The sequence below is a fragment of the Mercenaria mercenaria genome, chromosome 18 (assembly GCF_021730395.1).
Source record: "Mercenaria mercenaria strain notata chromosome 18, MADL_Memer_1, whole genome shotgun sequence".
NCBI lineage: Eukaryota > Metazoa > Mollusca > Bivalvia > Venerida > Veneridae > Mercenaria > Mercenaria mercenaria.
The window spans coordinates 9359504-9381826 of record NC_069378.1 but is presented as its reverse complement, the minus strand read 5'-3'; the positions used below and the strand labels follow the sequence as shown (position 1 = coordinate 9381826).

General features: G+C 34.9%; 1 protein-coding gene across 4 annotated transcripts in view; it reads right to left on the bottom strand.

The window, feature by feature from the left end:
• The window catches only part of LOC123538826 (cardioacceleratory peptide receptor-like), a 59724-nt gene extending 37730 nt beyond the window's left edge, over positions 1 to 21994 (bottom strand). For 3 of the 4 annotated variants that reach the window (XM_045323217.2, XM_045323219.2, XM_045323220.2), the window contains exons 1-2: positions 21844 to 21994; positions 15124 to 15485 (exon numbers count right to left, since the gene is read on the bottom strand). In XM_045323217.2, coding sequence (XP_045179152.2) covers positions 15124 to 15231 — 108 coding nt within the window. In that variant the 5' untranslated portion in view covers positions 15232 to 15485; positions 21844 to 21994. Of the gene's footprint in view, positions 1 to 15123; positions 15486 to 19172; positions 19324 to 21843 lie in introns of those variants that run through there. The other variant, XM_053530533.1, reaches the window with a different exon arrangement.
• Positions 21995 to 22323: the final 329 nt, after the last annotated feature.

Genomic DNA, 22323 nt, shown 5'->3' with positions numbered 1-22323 from the left:
GCGTACTCGTTGTTTAAATAAATCTAAAAACATATTTGGGTTTCCAACGCCTTGGTTCAGCCATACTTGATAAAAGCCAAGTCTTGATAACAGGGATTTGACTTTGGTGACCCATGTGGGCTTATCTGGGTGCGATTCAGATTCTAATTTAAGTAGATTATAAACGATTTTAGTGTACCTAGAGTCGTCACAGTGACATAATTTCAACCAAAATTTAATAATATGTATCTGTCTTTGTATAAACAATGGGAGCCGACCTAACTCTCCATAAACGAAATTGTTCTGTGTAGAAACTTTAACCCCTAACACTTTTTTATAAAAGCTTAAAGATATTCTTTCAACATTAATACCCTTGTTAAAACCCCAAACTTCAGACGAGTAATTTACTATCGGTAGAATTAGCTTATCAAAGAGCTCAAGAATATGTTTTGGAGGGATGGCCGTGAACTTATACAGATATTTATTCATTTGGAAAATTGCCTTTAGTGCCTGTCCACATAAAGTTTTGTCGGTTTCGTTAAATGCTCCACCAGACGTAAAAACTACACCTAGATATTTAAATGTGTTTACTATTTCCAACTGTGACCCATTATAATAAAAATTTTGACCAGCGGGACGTCTCCCGTTTCTACTAAAAATCAGCACCTTAGTTTTCTGTATATTTACAGTAAGTTTCCATCTATTACAATATTCTGCTAAAACATCTAGAGACCTTTGAAGACCTTCGGCTGACTTTGAAAACAAAACAATGTCGTCGGCAAACAACAAGACGCACAGTTTTAAAGTACCAATTTCAAAGCTCTCCACACCTTTGAGAAAGAAAGTTTCTTCAATTTCATTTAGATACATACTAAATAAAAAGGGAGATAAGCATTCCCCTTGTCTAACACCTAAATGACATGAGAAATCATCACTAAGTGTATTCATTAATTTGACTTTTGACTTCACACAGTTATACATAGATTTGATTACACTTAAAATCTTTCCTTTAACTCCATATTTAATTAACTTGTACCAAAGAATATCTCTTACAACAAAATCAAAGGCTTTTTTAAAATCTACAAAGGCACAATAAAGTTTTTCTCCATTATTTATACAGTGAGTAATGAGGCCATTCAGAATAAAAAAAAGTGTCAATTGTTCCCATTCCAGCTCTAAAACCTGCTTGCGCTTCAATGTATACATTGTAATTTTCTGCCCAACTACTTAGTCTATTATTCAAAATTCTAGAAAATATCTTGCCTAGCGAGCTTAATAGAGTTATTCCACGGTAGTTATTAGGGTCAGATTTATCGCCACTTTTAAAAATAGGTATAAGATATCCTTCACTCCATGACTCTGGAAAGTAACCAAGTTCAATGCATTTGTTAAACAATTTCAATAAATACGGTTGCAAAAATAGTATACCCTGTTTAAAAAATTCGTTTAACATTAAATCAGGACCACCACTGGAATTATTTTTTAATTGCCCTATAGCTTTGTTTAATTCCAACTGATCAATGCTTTTATCTAACTCATTAAACATTATTTGGGTCTCTGTATTTAAAAACCTTTCATTGAAAAATAGAATGTCTTCGTCTGCCTGGTAAAAATGGCCTTCAGGATCATTTATTGATTTAAAGTATCTCGCAAAATCAACGGCTGACAAGTTTTATAGGTAACTTACATTTGAAACATCTTTAAGTAGTTTCCAGTATAATTTAGCATTTCCCTGTCTAGCTTCTAAAAGTTTGTCTGTATACCCTTTCCTGTAATCATAACGTTTATTTCTAATAGTATGTTTAAATTCCGATCTAGCTTTACACATATTGGCTCTGTTAATTTCACAATCGTCACTGCGGTACATATTCAAACATTCAAAAAAATGATTTCTTTTCTGTTTGCACTCATCGTCAAACCAAATATTTTCGGTTTTCAGCGGTCGATCACTGTGAGCTAGAATATTCTTGTTAATGGTATGTTTAAAATAAGGAGAACAAACGTCATCTAAAACAGTTACAAAACCATTTAAGTTATCATCTATTTGTTTGCTGCTGTTGGCGTTATCAAGTTTATATATCAATGAAATTAATTCACCTTTGACTGACTCAGTATTTAGACACTTTAGGTAATCATCCCGCTTATTATTGTCCCATCTAAATTTATATTTGACCGATTCTCTAACCCCTACATTTCTAGTATTCTGATTGAATGAGGTTTGTGACATAAGGCTAAAACATACAGCACAATGGTCAGATAAAATATATCATAAACATTACATCTCAATGCGAACAAAATAGACGCATGGTCACTGTATTCACTGAAAGAATCTATACAAAAATCACACAATAGAGAAAAATCTTTATCCCTCGCCAACAGTAGGTCAATCACGGACGCACCATTTTTGCTAGCATATGTATACATACCACAATTAAAATCACGGCCAATGCGACCGTTACAAATAAGGAAACCACTAGACCGACAGAGATCAAGTAATTTAATTCCAAAATTGTTACACACATTATCAAGTGAGGCCCGGTACAGGTATGTATCGGGAACATAGTCATCATCATCAATATGACTGATATACGAATCACAAGTTATAAAGTCATTTTTCTTCCCTACTCTACTATTCCAATCACTTACTAGGTACAGAGACCCTAAATCTTCAAAATCATGTATATCATTTTGTAAAACATCAAATAGGTCTACATTAGCAATGGTATAGGCAGGTGAATCTTCACCCCATAAATAAACTCCACAAATGTACACATCTTTTTCAAAATGAAAAAAATTACGATCAAGTTTTAACCAAAATATAGTGTCATGATGGGTCCTAACCATTTCAATTCCTGGTGTTAAATGAGTTTTATAATACACTACAATTCCCCCGCTACAACGCCTGGCATTACGATTCTGAAATTTTCTATAAAAATTATGTGCAGTATTATCGGATAATTCCAAATCACTGTCTTTATCAGCCAATGTTTCATATAAGAATATGATATCATTGTCAGAAATTAGCTTAACAAAGTCTGGAGAATGTTTCTTAGCACTCGTAAGCCCATTAATGTTCCAAGATATGACCTTAAGCTCACCCTCGCCGAATCCCTATGTCTCTGGCCTCACTGGCTTCCCATCTATGTATAATGTGTCAAACGACAGCCACGCTTTCTTACCCGCCCGTTTTGCTTCCTTCAGCTGCGGTAGCAGTTTCCTTCGCTTATCATTAACCTCCTTAGGAAATTGTTCATGCATAAAAAAGTTTGTACCTTGGAGATTTTTCCACTGTTTCCGTACCATTTCCCGTTCCTTAAACAGCGAAAACTTAGCAACAATATTTCTCCTGTCCATTTGACTCTTCTTTGTACCAACACGATGCACTCGCTCAAATTGTATCTTTTCGACTAGCTCCTTGGCAATGTTTAATTCTGCTTCCATAAATCCCCGTAATGTCTCCTCCGTCTCAGCCGGTGTCTCTGTCGGGGCCTCAAAAATATTTCCGAATATGAGGTTATTGCGCATTGACTGCGACTGTAAATACGCTAGATCGTCCCTCATAGCGACCCTCTCTTTTTCCAACGTAACAACCTTATCATTCACAAGTCCGAGGTTAAATTCTGTGCTTTCCGCCATACTCTCCACCTTCTGCAAACGCTCGTCACTCCTCTTTTGATTGTCATGAAGTCCAAAGTTTTTTCATTTCCTGATCAAGTTTATCAACCTTACCCTATAGTGATTCCAGTGACTTGAGTCGCTTATCCACAGCTGACAATTTACTGTCAATACTTTTTAAACAAGTTATAAGCTCCCTATTTGTTGATTCCATAGCCATAGCCATATCCGGTGTACTAAGTCCCACTGAACTGGGTGGGGGGTGCCCGTTTTTGTTTAGATAGGTGTTCAATACCCCATTGTTGCAAAAACGATATCTAGAAGTTTACGTAAGTGTTAAAATAACAAAAGTCAATTATCTCAATCATTGGCAAAACACATAAGTGGCTGAATACAATGTCAGTTCCTTCGTATTTCTGAATACTTGTTGACATGCTGCTCCAAGGTGAATGTACTGATCAGATTCGCGAATACAGCTTCTTCCAATTTTTCAAACGCATGTAAAATTTTTTTTTTCTTTTCATTAAAGACTACGACGGAATTTATTTCATATAGCAAATCATTGGTAGAAACTACTTATGTACTAATCTCCTGTAAAATAGGGAAAACACAGGATTGGAAACCGTTAATCTTAACAGAGCTGCAACTGTTCACTGATATTTTACAAAGTGAAGTCTATTTCTCAGCATACTGAAGTAGGATCGACCCTGCCTTGATCACACGCTTGTTTAGCGTCAAGAAAGCACTCACGAAGTAGAGTTATTTTCAACAGCATAATTGATACTTTCGTGCATCATAATAGCACATGTCACACAGCTTACTTTCCGTTGCAAACGGTCTAGTGGTGACTTTATTGTGAGGTTCCTCTTCTGACTATTATCAAATCTTTGATAATAATTGTAAACGTACAGAACATAATGGCATTACTCTGTAGTTATTTTGAGAGTATTTCTTTTTCTGTCTTTCGGAACAATAACTAAAATTTAGTTTATTTTTGCTATTGCCAGCAATAGCACATCTCATGTATATGTGTTTCCGTGTTTGAAATTAACATTTTGTAGGATATTTGACATTTCACGTTAAAATGAAAATTTCTGCCATTTAAGCTCAGTGAGACTTTCAAAACGAATTAATTGCTCTTAAGTCAATAAATTTTCATTTCAAACTTGTACCTGCAGATATTACTTCTGACATTTATGAGTTTCCAAAGCTCATTACTGCCACTCTAAGCAACTGCATTGGTATTATCTTTCCTTTCATTTCTTTGCAATATTATATCATATAACATCATGAGTATGCCCTTCTAGAGTCAAGCGATTACTTAAGATGATGAATCTGATAACGTAATAAATATTAAATGCTAAATAAACAAAACATTTCAAGTGTTGAGAGATTCACTGCAAATTAAGAAGAGAATCTGCTAAAACAAAAGGTTTGAAAAGGATGTGTGTCAATATTGCATATCGTGTTTCTTTAAAATCCTATTACTGCAAGACAGAAAACGATTCTTTGTTATATAAATGAGCCGCACCATGAGAAAACCAACATAGTGCATTTGCGACCAGCATGGATCCAGAACAGCCTGCGCATTCGCGCAGTTTGGTCAGGATCCATGCTGTTCGCTAACGGTTTCTCTAATTGCAATAGGCTTTGAAAGCGAACAGCATGGATCCTGGCCAGACTGCGCGGAAGCGCAAGCTGGTCTGGATCCATGCTGGTCGCAAATGCACTATGTTGCTTTTCTCATGGTGCAGCTCAAGTGTGTATAAGGTTGACAGAATTTACAATAAATTAATATCATAATGCCCCGACAAAGCCGAAAGTAATGGGTTTTGAATAATCCCATTTACATTTCGGCCTATTTGTCAGTATATTTTGGATGAATATTGAAAACTGAATACAAATAGTGCGTTTGAAATGTATGATATCAATGCAAAAACTCGTTAAATACTGTGGAAAAAGCCGGGCTAGTGTCCCATGTCAGTACACCATCAACTAATTTCATCGAGTTTGCAAGCAAAATCGCTGATAATTAAGAAGTAAACGCTACAATACAGTGTAAAGACAATCTAATGTTCCGTGCTCTACTTAATTTTGAGCATCATACCTATTATAAAGGATGGCAGCTCGACTATTTGCCTCCTCTACCGACCTGGACATTGTTTATAGCAAAGAAAAGCCGGTGTAATGAAGTATTTCGACCACCATAGAATAATGACCCTCCGGTCATTATTCTGTAGAAAAAGTGACCCCCCCCCGGTCATAGTATTATGACCTCCAGATCATAGTACTATGACTCTCCCACGTGAAGTAAACTGAACCTCACGAAGAATATTGACTCCCATAAAAAAAACGACCCCGGTCATTTGGTCAAATTTAGTGATAACTCGTGTATCTAAGGCCTAATTGCTGCATTTTATGCCCCCACTCGGGGGACGGGGGCATATAGATTTGCACTTGTCCGTCCGTCCGTCCTAACGTTTGACCATTAGCCCCAGATACCATCACTTGACACAGAAATCAGAGCATTCCGCAACGGGAAAAGGGATTCTATTTCTAGACGCTTTATCTTGGTGTATATATTTTTTTAAGGAAAATAACAATTCACAATACGTTCACAAAACACACCAGTGTCAATAATCCCTGCAAACTTCGGTATGAAGTAATTCTTCAGAAGAAAACTGCACAAGAAACTGCTAGCATAGAACTTAGTATTAATAGAAGATAGAAGTTGCAATACTTAGCAGTGGCAGTAAAGTACGGTAGCGGCAACAATAGAAAGTAGTAGTAGTAGTAGTAGGCAGTGGTAGCGGCAGTTGCAGTAGCAGCAGCAGCAGCAGCAGCGGAGGAATAAGTGACAGCAGTAACAGCAGCAGGAAAAGAAGAGGTAGATGTACAAGACGTATTAGTGGGAGCAGGTATAGTAGTATCAGTAGTAGCAGTTGTAGTAGTAGTAGTAGAATTAGTAGTAGTAGTAGTAGTAGTAGTAGTAGAAGAAGAAGTACATGTAGTAATAGCAATAGAAGTAGCGGCACCAGTAGTAGTAGTACAATCAAAATGTTAACTATTGGCAATGGAGTGTATTAGAATTGTAGATCTAGTAAAATTGTCCGTTAGGTTTGGTGGGGGATCACTTTTTAATAGATATTATCGTCGAAAGTCTTTTTAGGAGCCGGTGTTTTACACTTATACGGAAAGAGTAACTTTTTTAAATAGAATAATGTCCAGGAATCGATATTGTATGAGAGTTCGAATGTAGTAATTTCGGCAGTGAGTATTTTACATGGAAGGAGTCACTTTTTCTATAGAATAATAACCGGGGTCGTTATTCTATGAGATTCGAAGGAAGTCATCTTCAGGGAGTCAGTATTTTACTTGGAGGGGTCAGTTTTTCTATAGAATAATGACCGGGGGTCGTATTCCTATAGAGTTTTCAATGGGAGTCAGTTTTTTATAAGGGGAGTCAATATTTTACAGGAAAGGAGTCACATTTTCTATAGAATAATGACCGGGGGTCGTTATTCTATGGGGGTCGAAATACTTCATTACACCGGCACCGACGCAAAGAAACCGCCGATATAGCAGATTTCGCAAAAGAGTCCGCCGATATGGATATGCACCGTCTTCTTCCTCATTGAAAATGCCTCCGGGTATCAATACACCTTCAAAATAATACCGAGCGATGTCCGTAATATGACCACAATTTAAACATTAAGTTCGAAATTTGTGAGAGACAAAACATTTACAGGGCATAGATATTGCCGAATTATATTCAGTTCGGTACGTCTTTTATATTTGGATAAATGTCCACAGGATGAATACTCACTCTACATGAAATTTAGACAGGTGTTCAATACCCCATTGTTGCGAAAACGATATTTAGGACGAAGTTTACTTAAGTGATAAAATAACAAAAGTCAATTATCTCAATAATTGGCAAAACATATAGGCGGCTGAGTACAATGTCAGTTCCTTCGTATTTCTGAATACTTGTTGACATGCTGCTCCAAGGTGGATGTACTGATCAGATTCGCGAATACAGATTCTTCCAATTTTTCAAACGCATGTCCGAATTCTTTTCTTTTTCCATTAAAGACTACGATGAAAGCTATTTAAATATAGTAAATCATTGGTAGAGACTACTAATGTACTGGCCTAGTTAAGTCTCCTGTAAAATAGGGAATACACCGGATTGGAAACCGTTAATCTTAACAGAGCTGCAACTATTCACTGATATTATATAAAGTAAAACCTATTTTTTAGCATACTGAAGTAGGATCAGCCCTGCCTTGATCACACGCTTGTTTAGCGTCAAGAAAGCACCCACGAAGTAGAGTTATTTTCAACAGCATAATTGATACTTCCGTGCATCATAATAGCACATATCACACAGCTTACTTTCCGTTGCAAACGGTCTAGTGGTGACTTTACTGTGAGTTTTCCATCGCTCTCTTCTGACTATTATTAAATTTTTGAAAATAATTGTAACCGTACAGAACATAATGGCATTACTCTGTAGTTATTTTGAGAGTATTTCTTTTTCTGTCTTTCGGAACAATAACTAAAATTAAGTTTGTTTTTGCTATTGCCAGCAATAGCACATCTCATGTATATGAGTTTCCGTGTTTGAAATTAACATTTTGTAGGATATTTGACATTTCACGTTAAAATGAAAAATTCTGCCATCTAAGCTCAATGAGACTTTCAGAACGAATTAATTGCTCTTAAGTCAATAAATTTTCATTGCAAACTTGTACCTGCAGATATTATTTCCGGCATTTATGAGTCTCCAAAGCTCATTACTGCCACTCTCAGCAATTGCATTGGTATTATCTTTCCTTTCATTTTTTGCAATATTATATGAGCCGTGCCATGAGAAAATCAACATAGTGGCTTTGCGACCAGCATGGATCCAGACCAGCCTGTGCATCCGCACAGTCTTGTCAGGATTCATGCTGTTCGCTTTCAAAGCCTATTGCAATTAGAGAAACTGTTAGCGAACAGCATGGATCCTGACCAGACTGCGCGGAAGCGCAGGCTGGTCTGGATCCATGCTGGTCGCAAAGCTACTATGTTGGTTTTATCATGGCACGGCTCATATCATATAACATCACGAGTATGCCCTTCTAGAGTGAGGCGATTACTTAAGATGATGATTCTGATAACGTCATAAATATTAAATGCTAAATAAACAAAACATTTCAAGTGTTGAGAGATTCGCAGCAAATTAAGAAGAGGATCTGCTAAAACAAAAGGTTTGAAAATGATGTGTGTCAATATTGCATATCGTGTTTCTTTAAAATCCTATTACTGCAAGATTGAAACCGATTCTTTGTATTATAAATGAGCCCCACCATGAGAAAAGCAACATAGTGCATTTGCGACCAGCATGGATCCAGAACTGCCTGCGCATCCGCGCAGTCTGGTCAGGATCCATGCTGTTCGCTAACGGTTTCTCTAATTGCAATAGGCTTTGAAAGCGAACAGCATGGATCCTGACCAGACTGCGCGGATGCGCAAGCTGGTCTGGATCCATGCTGGTCGCAAATGCACTATGTTGCTTTTCTCATGGTGCGGCTCAATTGTGTATAAGGTTGACAGAAGAATTTACAATAAATTGATATCATAACGACGCAGTGTTTGTTCACAATCAAGAAAAGGTAAATATTATATGGATTTTGGCTCAGAATAAAAACACATATAGACAAGCCACGGCGTAATCACCTTAAGCTTACCTTATCTAGTATCTGATTAACGTTCATAATACCCTGTTTTACCAGTATCCTATTTTAACCCTACTGTATACATAATTTACATACCATTAGTAATTAGTATAACTGAGACGGTAATAATTTTCCTTCATTAAAAATTCAACAGGAACTCGAGCCGAGTATTAATTATATGGTAAAAGTAGACTCATTTGTGTTATTATGCTGTCAATATCAAAGCAGTAATAACAATTTCATAACAGAATAATCTGTAATATTCACAGCAAAACAAACTGACGTAATTTTACTTGGCCAAAACACAAACCAAAGATTACAACTGGCAAACAAATACCATCTTTTTTATGAAAGGCGATGCATATTGGCAATTTCTGATTATCTGGGAAAAACTCTACGCTCTCCTCTATCAGGACTAAATACAACTCAATGATGATACATTTTTATTTGTCTGAGCATAACACTGAAAACTACGGTGGTATGTTTAGGACATATGTTATTTTTTTTAAGATTAAATTATCTCGTGCGCTAGACATCTTATCTTGAGCGATCAACATCTTATCTCGTGCGTACGACATCTTATCTTGAGCGATCAACATCTTATCTCGAGCGATCAACATATTATTTTGAGCGATCAACATCTTATCTCGAGCGATCAACATCTTATCTTGAGCGATCAACATATTATCTTGAGCGATCAACATCTTATCTCGTGCGCACGACATCTTATCTCGAGCGATCAACATATCATCTTGAGCGATCAACATATTATCTTGAGCGATCAACATATTATTTTGAGCGATCAACATATTATCTTGAGCGAGCAACATATTATCTCGAGCGATCAACATATTATCTTGAGCGATCAACATCTTATCTCGAGCGATCAACATATTATCTTGAGCGATCAACATATTATCTCGAGCGATCAACATCTTATCTTGAGCGATCAACATCTTATTTCGTGCGCACGACATCTTATCTTGAGCGATCAACATCTTATCTCGAGCGATCAACATATTATCTTGAGCGATCAACATCTTATCTCGAGCGATCAACATATTATCTTGAGCGATCAACATATTATCTTGAGCGGTCAACATCTTATCTCGAGCGATCAACATATTATCTTGAGCGATCAATATATTATCTTGTGCGATCAACATCTTATCTCGAGCACAAGACATCTTATTTATATATATTAAGGCCCTTTGTGTGTGCATTTAGGTCATCAGTAAAACATACGGACAAGTTGTTAATTAGGGTCCCGCCTTTTCCGCTGTTATTTAAACTTCCCACGAGTACATGTACAAGTTTATCACATCATTTGGGAGAGGAATGCACATAATTGGTCATCATTCCTTCAAAATCAAATGAACATAACCAATGATACATACTGCATGTTAGAAAAGCAACAAATTTCAGTTCGACTGATAAATTCGCGCAGAAAAGTTGCATGCATGAATTAAGGGAAAACAAGGAAATTCTTTAATATATGGGCGAAGCCTACATACTATTTATCTTTGTCAAGATAATTTAATCCTAAAAAAGATAATTGCATGTCCTAAACATACCACCGTAGAAAACAATAACAAGAATACACTTTCTTAAAAACAGCTTAATACACTCAATATAAACCTCATAATGAACATTTCGACACGTTATTTTCATTATATGTTGTTCAATGAATATTTCGAGTGAAATATATCTGTTAATTTCACTGTGAAAAATATCATTGCTGGAGACTAAAATTGTATAATTTCGTTGAAACACAGAATAAAATAAAATTATATATTTTTCTCTTGCTGGTGCCAGATATATTTGCGAATACATGTACCCTGAAGCTAACAAATGAGCCGTGCCATGGGAAAACCAACATAGTGGGTGTGCGACCAGCATGGATCCAGACCAGCCTGGTCAGGATCCATGCTGTTCGCTAACAGTTTCTCCAATTCCAATAGGCTTTTAAAGCGAACAGCATGGATCCTGACCAGACTGCGCGGTTTTCCCATGGCACGGCTCAAATGTCATTGTTTGTAATGTAAGCTTTAGTCTTCTTACAGCATGCCCTTTATACGGGGGGGGGGGGGGGGGGGAGGAGATATGTAAATCGCCGAGTAAAAATCACATGCAATATTTTACGACTGAATTTCAAACTTTTGCAAATAAAATTAGTTACAACCATTTTTGACAATACGATCGCTTAAACTGTATGTTTTAAAATGTCACATTAATGTACAACATATTGACTTAACATCCGTAAAATGTCAATTCAGTGTCATAAAACATTCATTTAAGAGGCTAGAATTGTCACACATTAAAACAACAACAAAATAACAACAACCTCAGTTTCATTACAGATGAATATAAGCTGCATTTTCATAGTTAGTGAAAAGTTTGGTACACCATTTGATCTAGCACGAAGTCATTAATTCTGCAATCAATGAATTTTAATTCAACGGCAAAGAGACTATATTCAGTTGTAAAAAGAACATATTGTATGACATGCATTGTCGATGAAATACGAGGAAGATTATACAGTTTTCTAAACTAAATCTAAATATCGGATTGAAATGAACTCACTTAATTAAGACGTACACGAGTTATGTCTTTCAGAGGATGTACTAGAACACACGTTAGATCATTTATAAACACTGTCTACTTTTTTTTCTGCGTAGTTTACATAAAATCATGGATACACCAGGAATGTGAGATTGTAATATTAGCACCTAATTGTCTCCGAAAATGTAATTCCACTGTTCATCGTTTGTAATGTCATCGTTGTCTGATAGTCTTGCTATTAAAGTACTATACTGTTATGTCTTTCAGAGGATGTACTAGAACACACGTCAGATCATTTATAAACACTGTCTACCTTTTTTCTGCGTAGTTTACATAAAAATATGGATACACCAGGAATGTAAGATTGTAATATTAGCACCTATTTGTCTAAAGGATCTGCAAAATGTTACGTTACAATGCGCAATGCTTTTCTTTCCTAATTCTGACCTTGTGTAACTGCACTGTTTAATCATCAAGTATATAATCATATAAATATGCTGTAGCCTGGCAGAAAATGAGGTAATTCAAATAAATATTATGTTTATAACTGAAAAGATTTGCCATGAATATTCTTATCAAGTTTTATAACTGTTATTTATTTTTTTTTTATTGTATTTGCACTTGACATATAATGGAAAGGTTATTAAACCGCGTCCGAGTTAAAAGGGCATGTCAAAATTGTAACATCACATGCATATAATAGATATCAAAGTTTTAGATCAATCCAGTAGTAAGTTTATATTTCGCCAGATAATATAAATTGCAGTTAATTTCCGCCTATATTGTAGATTCTTTCTATTGCGTGACTTCCGTATGAGAGACATTCTTCATGGTGTGCACACTGGGGCAGTGTTTCATGATTTTATCATGCACTTTCTGAAACACTTTGCATCAAATCATGTCCACTTTCTATCTAAATTTATTAATTAATGAAGGTACTTAATATTAATTTTGAACAAGTTCACAAAGGCGTGATGAGAATCATTTAATTTCTTTTATAAATCGACTTCAAATATTAGACTTTTGGAATGTCCAACAAGATTAAAGGCTTTAAATAGCGAATAGGTTGATCTTCAGTTAACAAATATTTCATCATCAAGAGCCCAGTTCTCTAATTTCTAATTTAAATTTAGAATATGCAAAGTAGGCTTTGTTCTGAAAAGAAATCTTACGTTTTTTGTTGTTGTTATTATCTGTATCGGGTTTAGAGTCACATCGACACAACTTAACCATGCTAAGTTTATAAAATGGACTGGTCTTTCATTCAATTTGGTCAGTACCATTTATTAATTGAAGGGATGTTCACTTAAAAAATTTACAGACTGAATAGCGAACAGTGCAGACCATGATCAACCTGCAAGGACGTGCAGGCTAGTCTTGGTCTGCACTGGTTGCAAAGGCAGAATCACTTGCCGCCAGGAGGCGAAAAGTAAAGTAATATATTTTAATGCCGGAGGAAATAGGGAAAAAAAAAAGCCAGGTTATCAGCAGTCACGAGGTTGTTTTCCTGTATACAATTAATATAATAAAATTGAATACAAAATGGTACATTTTTCGCTAAAATTGGCCAAAGCACTTTTAAGGTATAGATGTATAGCCCTATTATTTGCTGCAAATGACTTATTGAAAATCAGAACTGTTGAAATTCAGATATAGCAAACTAAAAATAAACACTGTATATTTATTTTTCATATGCAGCTTAGCTATACATACACACAGACACGCACACGTGTATTTATTTGTTTGTTTTGTTGTTGTTTCTATTTTTATTTGTTTTTAGTGAGAAATGGTTTGTTATTTCAGTAGTTTCTAACATGATTGCGACTTCAAACACTTTATCTACAAACTTAAACGTATGGAACAAACTTATATGTATGGATATTTCCAACTTTTCCTTCCCTGTCGAATAGACAGAACAAGGTCAGTTCAACGAAATATAAAGGTCCCTTTTCAAGTATTCAACTCTGTCATCTACGATGTATTGCACTGTATTAGTTAAACAAGAAAATGCTGTTCGAAAAGCACTGTTATGTCCTGTTATATAAGATCATCTGACATACTAATACTCAATATTCTAACATCTCGGCGCAAAGGTTGTGAACAAGCATTTTTAAAAGGACCCGAGAACCGAAAATCTAGTGGCACGATCAAAGTATTCAAATCTCCAAAGTAAAAAGGCAAATGCAGACAAAATGGAAAGATAAGCCATATTAAAAATAGTTCGTATTCAGAATCTACAAAATCAAAGGACCTTTTCCCATCAGATTTGCAAAAATATTGCGATAATTTTTCTCAAAACTAAAAATGGTAAATAAAGTCAGGCGAGAAATATAAGCAAACAAATCTAAAATAGAAACTGCAGTTTCATCCTTTCAGTTTTTTAATTTGATCGACAGTGAATGTCCATTAAATCTGAAAGACTATACTGCCGACAGAAAAGTAGTCCATTAAGATATTATGTGATAAATATACAAAAATTATTCAATTCAGAAAATCAGAACCTAGTAGATACATCTGTACGATTTCTGAATTATTGTCTGAACAAGTGACATCCCGATTATCTGGAGTTCCCTGGTTTTACTCCTTGTCAAATTAATCTAAAATAAATCGGTACAACTGTCTGCTAAACCCTCCGACATCATTATTTAGCAATAATCGTTACGTGTTTGAGTGAAATGTTTGAGAAAACATTGAGATATTCCTCTCGTTATAACGTTATCACATCCATCGGACCGTTTCATTAGTTCTAAGAAAATCGTCTTTACAGATCTATCTCCCAAGAACAGGAACTCTATTTAAAAAGAAAATAACTGTAACTGAAAGTTTATCACAGACTATTTAAATAACGAAGCAACATTCTTGCAATCTTTTGGGAATACGGTAAAAACATTATAATACTTTTTCAGCATCAATAACTCAAACTCGGACAAAATGTCTGCTTGAAACATTCTTGATCCCTTATTCACTCGAAAAGTAAGAACTTATGCAGACAGGATTGTTTTATTCATTCTTTCTATCTGCAACGATAGGCGAGATACTTCGGTAAAACAGTACACAATTTTCAACACTTGTTTGTATTAATTAACCGCAAACACTGCGGTCGTCAATTATGAGGAACCAAATTAGTGATGGTAACAAAAGGTAAACGCGAATACGTACAATACTTAAGTATTTTTCCTGAGACTTGTTAAAGCCGAGAGTTAATTAACGATGTAATCTAATAGTATAATTGCGTAAATCTTACCTGATAGAAGTAGAAATGATCTAGTTGTCCAGCCGCTGTACTGACATTAGTTCTGTTAATCGAAGCACTTGCATTGATCTTAGCAGTGGGTGATACTGTTGTTGCCATGATTGAGGGGTTGCTTAGTTGCCTATTCTTCCACGTATAAACTAGCACAGAATGCCGAATGTAGATTTTAACGAATAGTTTTGCATGTATGTATTACCTCTTTTTCACCATTTAAAACCCTACAATATCTCAATTTATTCTGTTCGGAGTCTGAATGTGAAATATGTTCCACGAAAACTGGATTTCCTACTGAGTAAATCTATTCCAGCTCTACTATTCTGTATAACATCAGTGTTGTAGAAGACCCGCAGTACCTAAAAATAAAACGATATTGCATGTACCGTCATAATATATCATGTATTGTGTGCTTCACTTCACTACATAGTAAAAGTGGCTTTTACTTTTTTCTTACAGAAGGCTGATGCGACAAGCTAACTGCAATAAGATAAATGCTAAATAATACAAAATGCTATTGCCAAATACTTACTGTCAACTATTAACTGTCAAATGGTAATGTTCAATCATAAATGCTAACTTTGAATTGCGATATGCGGAACAATAAATGCCAAATGCTTATTGCTCAATACTTATTCAAATGAAGAGCTGAATACACAGCGGGTGAATGCATGCTTTAAATAATCATTTGCCTTCGTTAGATAACTTTGTCTCTGTTAAAAATGTTTTTCAAAACATTCTAGAAAAAACAGGTTCGTTTCCTTATTCCAAGGAGCGGGAGAACATTTTATTGCCTCAGATTAGACTGTTAAAATATTACATGCATTCAATAAATAAAGGTAATTTTTATTAGTTTGAGAGACACATTTCATTAACTCACAAGTTAAACGGTTTTTGATGATCAGTTGTCAATACGCATTAATTATATGACATCTAGCATTTTGACATTTGTGTATGACATAAAGCATTTAGTATGTAGCATTTAGCATTACGTATTATGGCATTTAGCATTAAGAAATTGGCATTTAGCGTTAGATATTTGTCATATAACATTTGGCAATTATCATGGCGCAGTGGCTTTTCATAATTTGCATACACTTTTTTGGCATTTATTTATATAATTTGTACTTTTCTGACATGTTAAAAACAACTGAGATTCACACAGCTTATATTTAATTTTGGGAAGGTTCTTATTATTTAAATTGCCAGTTAATTTATGATTTTGCAGCATTTATATTGTTCAGTGTTTCTAAAGATTTCGTACAGTTTGATAAAAACAACTGCGTTGGTACTACACTTTACGTAATGCTACATGTCATTATACTTAACAAATAATCAAGGCCTTCGAATGGTTTATCGTCTAATTTACCACGGTTCAGAGTTCAGATGCGTAGGAATTGAACCACGGGGGCGTTAGCCCGAGTGGTTAAATACTGAAGGATCTGAACGATGAACCGTGGTAAATTAGACGATAAATCACAAGAATGACTTGATTGTTTTCATTCTGACATGCTCATTGACATTTTTTAATAAATATTCTGCTGGAGTTCATTTACCCGAGGAGTAATGTATCAAACGCCATGCGGCAAAATGACGTCATAATGCTCTCTTACCGGTTCGCGCTTCAATCGTTGTTTATCGCAGAATATACAGAGTTCGATTTCCTTCTTTATTTAACTGGAAATCAAATCGAGCCATGTTAGAATTTATGTATTATTCAATTTATACGTTATTATATTTTACGTTTTGCTGTATGTTATTATACTTAACATATTGCTATAGGTCACTACAGTTTACGGATTATACAGTATTTCAGTTATGTAACGGTGGGCAGTTAACGTAACCAGTGTTCCTGGATTCTGTACCGGTACAAACCTGTTCTCCGAAAGTAACTGACAACTTCCCCACATGAATCAGAAGTGGATGACAAATGATTTCAGACACAATGTCATTCATCAAAGCTTGACGGAGAACATACGCCCCGCCCGGGAATCGAACTCACGACCCCACGATCCGTAGATCAACGCTCTCTCTCTATTTAGCTACGCGGGCGGGCTATACTTGTTAAGTAGTCACAATACTTTTATATATTACTATTTATAAGTTACTGTACTTTACGTACTGATATATATGTTATTACTCTTTATATATTTGCTTTAGTGATTAAATTGTTATACTTTACGTTTTGCTGTATGTTATTACACTTTATGTATTGCTGTAGTCATTTTACAAATATACTTTATATATATTTCTATATAACATCACCTTCCATTTAACATTTGAGCGGAATTCGTTTTTCCTAAACGTGTTTTCTGTCAGAATATTTAGGAAGACAATAACTGCGTAGAAACACATGAACTAACTGCGTAAGAACACTTTCATTAATGACGTTCACAACAGGAACAACTGTCATTATTTTCAGGTAAATGTGGCTTTTCCATTTCCTATTTGAAAGACGATAACAAGCGTGAGGTTTAACACTTCTTTAGCTACCAGCGTCAGTTGTTAACCGCTTAATTAGCGTTTCCTCGATTCATTTTCTAAGACAAGGTAACGAGGCGGAACACTGAAAATTTATCATGACCTGTCTGAGCGATGCTAATTGTTGAAGTTAGTAATTGGAAACGTTAGACTTATGAATCGACGTCGACCTTTTTATGTAATAACTTTCTAGAACTTAGTCTAAAAGTAGAAAGCGCAAAAATAAACAAAACTAGCCACATAGTGAGACAGATATTCAAACAATAATTACGGAATATCGACTGTGTTTCATTCAATTTAACAATCGGGTGCATGTCCTTGCATCAGACCTTTACAACGGACACGGAGATGTACATGCAAATGTAGCCGTACTTTGTACTCTGGTCAAAGTCCGGGGGATTTCTCAAAACATATAAACTGAAACTAGTCAGTTTCCAGTAACAACAAGGATTGTGTTGCATGTCTATCCTGAGCGGCCTCAAATAAAATCATAAATTGGGTCGTTCTTCCAGCCATTTTCAATAGCATCGTGTTTCCCTTTAGTCTGTTGGGTTTTAGAACGTATTTGTAGCATTCTGTCGAAATTTGCATGCTCCTTTCACATGCTAGAATTTTAGGCCCCGAAAAGTGACTGTTACAGAAAGGAAAAGGGTTGTATATAATGAAGCGTAACTTACTTATTTAAAACCTTTCCTTTTACATTATCTGAAGAAAAGGTATAAATCATGATGGGAATTTGTCTTTGAAAATCTGATATTAAAAAATGTCGCAAAAATATTATCAAGAAAGCGGATAACACATAACAAAGAATAGCCTGATTTATTAATGCTGTGGGTATTTTGTACAATAGTCACGTTAGGGCCTACCCTTGTCCCAAAGAAAAAAGAACAATACACAAGGCCTTTCTCTTAGGCACTTTCGGTACAAATTTTAAAACACACATCGCAGACGAGTAGACTTTTGAATGAATTATGAATAATTGTAATCAATGATTCTAACACCACTTGATTCATTTTCCTATTTAACAAAGAAAGCTGGAATTTGTGTGTTATTTTACAACAATTCACTGTTCTGACGTCACAATTATTACGTCGTAGAGTAAAACGGCAAAGGAAAAGGAATCAACAAAAAAAGGCAAATATAAAATTATATTTGATGGACGTCGTCTCAGTTATAGAGTCTACTTAAAAATATTAGAATCGAAATAGTACATCTCATTTAGTGATTTGCTCTTGAATAAAATCATTGTTTGGAGTTTAGATGCGAAGGAATTATATCACGAATGCACAGCACGAGTGAAATATTAATACGCATCTGGACAAATCACTGGATGAGATATATTACTTTTTAATTAAAGTTCATTCAAAAATCAAATCATGTCTTTCTGGTAAGAATTAATTAGACAAATATTTTACCATGGATGGTGGGAAAGCTTTAAATATTGTTATTGCTAAATATCCTAAATTCCTATGCAACAATAGTGTTTTTGTGGTAACGTATTATTTCAACGACTATGTTCCAACTTTAAGAATTAAGTCTAAATTGATACTTATGTACTTACGTACTTTAATGTTTTCATTCAGTTGAGTTTAGAACATGCATGTCAAATGTAGACTGGCTCCGAGACTTTATCATTTTTACCATAGGCTGTGTGTACGTTCTTGTCCGTTTAGATAATTTAGTCAGTATGTATCATTTGTCAAGCCACATCTTAATACTAATCCAAAAAGAAAAGTTCAAGAACAGAATTGCCTTACTGTATATGAAATAGATTTATACTACAAAAATATATTTTATATCAATCTAGAGGCTAGTCTTGCGGAATGGAATCTGAAATAAGGGTGCCTTCAACCAGGAACATCAAAATTAAACATTTAGAGATTACACTACTTTTGAAGAATAACAAGTATAAATCAATAATTGAGCCGCGCCATGCGAAAACCAACATAATGGTTTTGCGACCAGCATGGATCCAGACCAGCCTGCGCATCCGCGCAGTCTGGTCAGGATCCATGCTGTTCGCTTTTAAACCCTATTGGAATTGGAGAAACTGTTAGCGAACAGCATGAATCCTGACCAGACTGCGCAGGCTGGTCTGGATCCATGCTGGTCGCAAACCCACTATGTTGATTTTCTCATGGCACGGCTCATATGATTTTACATGACACCGTACCGCCAGTCCACAGTTTGTGCTACATGACCCGGTCTATATTCAACACATTTTTGGTTCTTAAGTAAAAAAATAAATAAAATGAAACAGCGAATATTAATTTCTGATGTGATGTAACAAAAAATTTACTGAATGGCTTGTCGGTCAATAGACAAATGTATTTGCCGTCCGTCATTTGGACTTCGGGCAATAGTTTTGACTACTGACCAACAAGCTATCCAGTAAGTGTATAATAAAGCGAGATACAATCTGTGACTGACTGTGCTTTCTATTTCACATGAAGTTTTACTGCGTTACTAACCCAGTAGGAATCTTTTCTGCGTTGTTGTTAGCGATATTTTGAAAATTATTTAAGAGTCTGATCATGGTCTGCACTGTTCGCCATTCAGTCAGTATCTTTTTGGTAAGCACCCCTTTTAATAGTTAATGGTACTGTCCAAATTGAAAGATGGACAAGTTCATAATAAAATTTAGCCGGGTAAGGGTTAGTCTAAACGCTAACATATCGTCGGAAAAGCAATATGTATGCAAGATATTTGTAGATCAGGAACAATATCTCTCATGCCAAACAATGTTGTCTCTTGTCGGATTACATTAAGCAAAAACAAGTTAAGCAGTAAAATTAATTTATTCTATCGTGAAAACGTCATTGAAACGTTTATACCGACGTACTTAAATTTATAACAACAACGAATGGTAACAGAATTAATAAAACATTACAATATTATTGATATAACAATATTTAACCATAGGTTCAAATTTAAGAAGTGCATACGACAGCTCATTTTACTTTGCAAGTTTTTATTTATTTTTATTGAAATTTGCAGCTTATATAATCATTGAAAAAAATCAGATTAATTTTATAAAATACAAAAATAATGATATATACATAGAAAGATCATGTGCTTACAAGCTTTTCGAGAGTTTATTGAATATTTTCATAGTCTCAGGGAAATTAACAACAAACATTTAGATGTGACACTAAAAATTTATAATTTGATACCATGAAGCAACGAAGAAATTAACGACTTAGAGATTTCTAAGTCTAAAATTATTGTCGTTTTAGAAAATGTGCTAGAATTAGAAATCTTACACATTCAATGGACAGTGATAAAAAATATATCTCCAGCTTCCAAGGTTGATGGAAAATTACATATTTCAAAACGCATGCGTGGATCATTCCAAAATGGTAGTAGCAACAAAAGATCAGCTATTTTCAATTAATCGAAACAACACTTGTCAATAAAGATATTCACGCACGCGTATCCGTACATTAATGAAATCTCAATATATATAACATTCTATGTGCTACATATATCTGTTACCATTTCTTGTAATTTATTATATTCAAATTAAAATCGTTTAACTAAAATGAAATACTTTCCGACCGAATACACACACTTACCTTTTGCATATTTAAAAAGTTCTTTAAACAGATTTCGATTAATTCATTTGATGCATTTGTTTGAATTCTAATATATTCGGAAATGTCTCTGGCAAGACTTTCTTACGTGAGACTTTATCGGCATATAACTGTAAAGATTTCTGCTTTGATGAAAGAAAACAGGTTGAATTCAAATTGAATTTCAAACAAGTAACACATAAAATATTCAGTTTGGATTGATTTACTTTAATCGAGAAATGTACTATTAACTGTGAAATCAAACGTAGCAACGATAATATGAAATTAATGCATATATTGCATTGACTGACTGAAAACGTTTAGAGTACATTCTGAAGTTGCACTTACTCCCAGTTGTTAGACTCATAGTTCTATTTTAATAATGATTTTTAATATGTTGTACATGTGATAAGACGTTAATACAATACTTGGCTTGACTCGACTAGTATTAAATGATAATCGAAAAGTAGTAACTCCAATAAGACAATGTTTTATTTTCATGATTGTATGGTAAAAACAATTTGTAGAAATTCAGTTTGTAGTAGTTTCATTTTATCCCCTGAATTTCTTTAGCATTTCTGTATATCAAGCCTGTATATTTTATGTACAAATTATTATTTCCAAATAATTTATTCATATAAAACGCTAAATACAAGCTACTTACAAACACTTGCTATCCAATATTTCTTAACAAGCATCTGTCCATTCATAAAACCTATCACTATGCCCGGTAAGTTTCCAATACTCTTTAATACTAGAAAACTCTGTTCACCGTGACAACGGGTCTTTCAGCCAATGAAATCGCTTTTTGTCATTCTGAGATAAATGCCTCCTAGAAATGAGATAGAGTTTACCAAATCATACAATACAATAAAACTTACTAAAAGGTATCAAAGTGATATTTATCGAGTCCTTTTGATGTGTATGTGTGTTCGGGTTTAACGTCCTTTTCAACAAATTTTCAGTTATATAAACGACGGTGTCTACTTTTAGCAGTGAGCACATTGCCCAACTTTATATTATAGTGCTGCCTCACTGGAATATTACGCCGTAGACACGTAACATGATACCCCGCCCAGTCACATTATACTGACACCGGGCTGACCAGTCCTAGCACTACCCTCTTAATGCTGAGCGCCAAGCT